The sequence below is a fragment of the Neomonachus schauinslandi genome, chromosome 12, assembly GCF_002201575.2.
Source record: "Neomonachus schauinslandi chromosome 12, ASM220157v2, whole genome shotgun sequence".
In the NCBI taxonomy this organism is placed as follows: Eukaryota; Metazoa; Chordata; class Mammalia; order Carnivora; family Phocidae; genus Neomonachus; species Neomonachus schauinslandi.
In genome coordinates, this window is record NC_058414.1 from 14,828,192 (window position 1) to 14,834,402 (window position 6,211).

General features: G+C 42.6%; 1 protein-coding gene across 2 annotated transcripts in view; it reads left to right on the forward strand.

Moving 5' to 3' along the window:
* The window catches only part of AMPH (amphiphysin), a 299,854-nt gene that overhangs the window by 169,559 nt on the left and 124,084 nt on the right, over nucleotides 1-6,211 (forward strand). For both annotated transcript variants that reach the window (XM_021703692.1, XM_021703694.1), the window contains exon 4: nucleotides 3,663-3,757. In XM_021703692.1, coding sequence (XP_021559367.1) covers nucleotides 3,663-3,757 — 95 coding nt within the window. The remainder of the gene's footprint in view (nucleotides 1-3,662; nucleotides 3,758-6,211) is intronic.

A 6,211-nucleotide genomic window follows, 5' to 3' on the forward strand; every position in this document is an offset into this window, starting at 1 on the left:
CTTCTAAAAAGTTTTTCATAATGGTGGCTGACATTTGAATGTTAACTTTATAGAAGTACTTTGCTCAACCGTTTACATTATTTCATCTAATCCAAATGACAGATGATGGATATGCAGTTGAGGACTGTGGCAGTGGGCATGGAAGCAAGGGGCTTCAGGCAGGACTGGTGTGCCTTGGAGACATACTCACTTTGGGAGGATGAATCCAGTTTTCTAACTGGGACTACTGGGTGACATTCATGAGGATTGGGAAGAGGAGTAGGAAGAGGTTTTGTCAGGAATTTCTGAGTTGGTTTTGGGCACGTGAAGCGTGAGGAACCAGAAGCACATCCATGTGGAGATGTCCAATAGGGATTTGGAATCAGGAGTCACTGGTGTGGGGGTGGACGTGGAGGCCAGACACCAGGATAATGAACACACAAGAATTCCTCTCCACGGAGCGTGGCCCAGATGGTGGCATCAGTACTTGTTAGTTGTATGTGCTTGTTATGTGTGAGCATGACCCAGCGGGAGGGTTGACTGTCTTTGAGCCATCTCACACTCTGCCTACCTGCCCCAACTCTTGCTCCTATATTTGCTCTCCTGAAATCTCTAGGAGAAAGACTTCCCATCCTGCTCTCCTCTGAGCCAACTGCTGGCTTCTTAAACGGCTCTCTTCTAAATAATGGGCAGAGCTGCCAGATACTTACAGTATTGTAGATACTCTTGTAATGGTTTATGGCTGCTGCTGGTTATTGTCATAATGTATTTTAGCTGATGTTATTTTTAACTAAAATGTACACCCTCAGGCTGTACAAAGGGGACTCTTGTAGCAGTGTAATCTCTGCAACAAATCTTAGAGGGTGAAAATAGAAGCTTGCAAATTTGGTTGCAGAGGGAAAGAGGATGTTGCAGTAAATGCCTTGGAGAAGGTCCAAAATTTTAAAGCAAGGAAAGTGGTTCCTATCCAGTTGTAAACTAAAAATTGTATGCATGACGCCTGTCTTGCAGTTTTGGAAATCACTAATCTTTTAAGAAAATAACTGGTTATAGATATTATTAAATGCCAGAGGTAGCATTTAGCATCTACTGTTCTTTGATGTTGCCAAGCTACTTTGAAGGGAACTTGGGTTTTGGCTTTTTTTTTTCTCTTATGCTCTGTCAGCAGAGTAGGTTCTAAATCCCTAAAATCTTTGCCATTCTTTAGGCCCCTTAAGACCAAAGGTTGTGGGTGCCTGGGTGGCTCAGTCGTTAAGCGTCTGCCTTCGGCTCAGGTCATGATCCCAGGGTCCTGGGATCAAGTCCCACATCAGGCTCCCTGGTCGGCAAGAAGCCTGCTTCTCCCTCTCCCATTCCCCCTGCTTGTGATACTGCTCGTGTTACTGCTCTCGCTATCTCTCTCTCTGTCAAATAAATAAATAAAATCAAAAAAAAAAAAAAAGACCAAAGGTTGTGTCTTGTTCACCTATGTGTCCATCCAAGTGCTTCCTATGGAATGTTCTAGAAACAATTTCTATGTCAAAATGGACTCTTTCCAAATTTTCCATCACTATTTATCCACACAGCAATTAGTGGTTATTTTTGGCTGCTAGGAGGCATATTTACTGCAACATTGTGCTTTTAGCCCCAGTGAGTAAGGTCTTATATAATTTTATTTTAAGCTTATATTCACAGTTTTATTTTTCACCGCAAAGGTTATTTGTCCTACAACACCATCATTTCTTTTTCTTCCTCTTAAGACCTTAAGAACTTGTCTACACAGCTATTTATAATTTCCGTCAGACTTACGACAAAGATTTAAGAGAAACCTTCAGAAGCCTTTTGGCATCTGAGTTATGGAAGGGTGTCAACCAGTGACTGACATTCGAGGGGTACATTTCTTAGTAGAGGCTTGCTTGTCCTTGGGGAGGAGCCAGTGGAGATGCTGGAGGTCATGTTGGTCTTCCTCAGCAGCGACCACCCATACAAGAGGGAACATTCTCACTAGGGGATTCATTCAGAGTGCTAGAGGACACTTGCAGGTTTTGCATTAACTTTTGGCTGTCTCTACACCTACATGCTTTCATGTCATCACTGCTTTTGGTCACCAAGTCTTTTCAGCTGGTGTGGGCCATACAGCATGTTGTTGGGGTATCCTTTAGTGTGCTCAGTGATTTGCTTCATGGAGAGAGGGTTGCAGGCTTTCCTACTTCATGTGTCCTGGAAACCTTCAAATTTTCAAGTGCACAGACCAAATCTATATCTGCATCTTATCGGAGGAAGGAGAGTGGGGGTGTTCCCTGCCTAGAGAGAAACTGTACTATGAAATACCATGCTGACTTTTGTACTTACTCAAGGATTTACTTCTGTCACCTCACACATCTTTTATTTTGTCCTCCTCTCATAGTTGAAACCAGAACTGATGCCCTTAAATCCAACAAGCATCTAGTTGAGTCTAGATGGTTGCAGCTTTCAGTTTCATGAAAACTTTCCTTTGTGGAGTCATGGGCACTGAGTTTTATGAGATGCATTTCGCTTGTAAGGAAAATTTCATATCCCCTAGTGACAAAAGCCAAGACACCAACTGGGCCAGGTCTCAGCTTCCAGCCGGTAGGGAGGGTTTGGTGCCAGACGGGGAGCTCCTCCAAGTCACCAGCCAAAGAATGCATTATGGACTCTTCTCAGCCCTGCGCTGATTCCACCCAGCATGCACTGTCCCCTCCATGGTTTGAAGGAGGGGCAGAGCAGAGACTGGAAAAGACTTGGTGATACTTTCCATCTCCGTGTTGCACAAGGACACTTTATATCCTTCCTGCTATTTAACAACCATAGTTTTTGCAACACGCACCAAATGTACGTCTAATGGAAATTCTGACCCGCAGAGTTAAGAACTCTAAGCTTTCTGAGAGTTCTGATTTAAAACTGTATATGTTGCTTTTTTTTTTTTTTTTAAGATTTTGTTTGTTTATTTGACAGAGAGAGACACAGCGAGAGAGGGAACACAAGCAGGGAGAGTGGGAGAGGGAGAAGCAGGCTTCCCACTGGGCAGGGAGCCCGATGCGGGGCTCGATCCCAGGACCCTGGGATCATGACCTGAGCCGAAGGCGGACGCTTATCCGACTGAGCCACCCAGGCACCCCAAAAACTGTATATGTAGCTTTTAATAACTTTAGAAAAAGAAAAACTTTTTCTTTTTTTTTTCTTTCAAAAACAGGCCACTTAAACTACTTCCAGCTGTTTTGCCCTAGAATCCTGTTAATTTTGCTTCAGCCTACTTCTGTGGAAGGCTTTATTTCTTATATTTAAAGTCATTTAGGATTAATTTTATTTTTTGAGCTCCGTAGTCTTATGGACGAGTTATTTTGTGTATTTATGGTTCTGTACTGCATCATACATGATGGCATACGTAATAGAACACATTACTATTGTTGTTTTCAGAATAGGACACCTTGTTGATTTTTTTCAAGACTCAGTATCTGCCATTATCATGAAAATAATAGAAAATGCACAATGTAATCAGATACGTTAGAGACCCTCACAGGGCAGTTGTGAATACAGATGCAAGTAACAGTCGTGACTTCACGATTTTTCCTTCAATGATTAGTGGGTAACTCAAGGTTTTTCTGTCTTAGAAAAGTAGGGGACACAGGAAGGGGCACCTCCCCCATGTCTATCCAACCAGAGTTGTTTTTCTGCAATACTAGGCATGCAAGAAGCCTCGATGAAGCTCACTGAGTCACTGCATGAAGTCTACGAGCCTGACTGGTATGGGCGGGAAGATGTGAAGATGGTTGGCGAGGTAAGAGCCAGGATCACAGACCACAGGAGGCCTGGGGCACTTCTGCCAGGGTTCCAGCACATTCTGCTAAATCATGATGGGGCACCATGTACCCGGAAGACACTGTACTGTTCTGCCATCCAGATCAGCCCAAACTCATACTGATTAGTGAGCCATTATAAAACTAGAGGTATAGAGCTGTGCATTAAAGGTGATTTTTTTTTTCAAAATAAGAATAGTGTTTTCCCAGCCCTTTCTAGACATCTTAGCTCATCTCAGCAGCAGAACTGGCCCAGGGCATGATTATGTACGAACTTCACCCCTGCACCCCTGCTCCCCCCATCCTGTCTTGAAAGCAGGGTTAAGAGGTGTGAAAAGCATCTATTTCACTTCATTGCCACTGGTCCATTCGCTGGTCTGCAGAGCCTAAGGACAGATGTGGTCAGCCTACTAATAGGAATGTAACTTCCAGAAGCCTTTGTCCCTAGACATGTCTTAACACCTGTAATCCAGTTTGCAGCCGAGGGCCATCTGGCTGGTGAGAAGTGAGAAAGTGGGTATTTTCCACTTTGCAGAAGGCCTAATGGGGTAGAGACCAGGAGTGACCTCTGTATGATATTGGGTGAGTTCTTTAACTTCTCAGGCTTTAGCTTCCTCATCTTCAGAATGAGAATAAGAATTGTACCAACTAATAACACATCTAAAGCCTGTGTATTCACATTATTGGCATGATGCTCAGCACATGTAATTATTACTGGTGTTAGCAAACGGCCTGTCAGGGCTTCTTTCTTGTCCAAGGTCTTTGTTAATGAGCGGTGTTTGTCATGACCACTTGACATGAGCTCATTGATGCACACTGAGGCACAGAAGACCTAAGGGGTACGGCCTCCCTGGCTTGGGAGAAGGTCTGATGTGTGATGCACTGACCATCTATGCGATCTTTGGAAAGATGGGTTAACAGTGCAGCCCCAGGCTGCTCCGTGAAAATTCTGACATCCCCACATTGATCTTCATAATATTTTTAAGAGAAAAAAAAGCCGAGAGATGTATTTATGAGAAAAGTTCTTCTCACCTTTCTTCTATATAAAGACACTGTATCAACATCACGTTCTTAAATGCTTACCTCATATTATACATTTCTGATGAATGGTGTATGATTAAAAATTCATCAAGAAAAGAATTTTTAAGGGAAACTTAAATTAATAGCTTTTCAGAGCACCAGGTTACCTTGTGTATGGGACAGATGCCACTGTTGCCATTTGTTCCTTCAGAAAATGACTGCTGTCCCAACTTGGTCCTTGGAGGGCCTACCAGGATTTTTGGAACTTTTAGTTGCAGATCCAAATATGGGCTCTTCTGCTGGTGAAGGAGCTGAACACTCCATGTTCAGAGCATCTATTCACATCAGAAGATGAGCCTTTTCATATGGAGGATTTAAATTTTTTTGTTAGCATAAATTTCTTGAATTGGGATCTGTAACAATGAGGATCCGTATTTGAAGTGTGAAAAAGAAACAAAAGCAAGTAAGCCCCCCAAAGTGGCTTTCCAAAGATAGAAAGTTATCTCTCTCTCTCTCGTAAAAGACTTTGGAGTGAGCAGCCCAGGTATGGGGACATCAGGGGCCCATGTTTGCCATCCTTGCTGTTTCATCCACGTTCAGTATGACTCTTCTGAGCACTGGCCATCGGCTCTCATTTTGGCACTCCAGTCGGCAAAAGGAGGAAGCAGGGAAGACTAAACTCATTTTAGGGACACTTCCTGAAAGTTCATCCCTTTGCCCAGGACGTAGCTGTGACACAGGCTGGAAAATGTAGTCTGTATCCTCGGTAGCCTATATTGTTGATTAGAACTGGTAGCCAAGGCTAGGTTGGTTCCTGTGGAGCTAAGTGGGCTGGGAGAGGCTTGTGGGAGACAATCAGAAAGCTGAAAAAAGAAAGTCAACTGTTGTCTTAAATTCATTATTATAGTAACTGTTTATATTGGGTGCACCACAGTTGTCGCCGCATACAGCAAATTCTGACTGACATTTCCAGAGCTTTTTGGCATTAGACTCTCTTCTGATTTGTTTAGTGTATATTTATCTGGGGTCATTGTTACCCTGTTAGTATTTTGTTCTCTCATTTATCTATTTATCTATTCTCCTCTGGACAAAATGACAAGACAGAAAAAATTACCTCAAAAAAAAAGAACAAGAGGCAGTACTGACCGTCAGGAACCTAATCAATATGGACATTAGTAAGATGTCAGAACTAGAGTTCAGAATGATGATTTTAAAGATACTAGCTGGGATTGAAAAAAAGCATGGAAGATATTAGAGAAACCCTTTCTGGAGAAATAAAAGAACTAAAATCTAACCAAGTCGAAATCAAAAAGGCTATTAATGAGGTGCAATAAAAAATGGAGGCTCTCACTGCTAGGATAAATGAGGCAGAAGAGAGAATTAGTGATATAGAAGACCAAATGATGGAAAAAAAA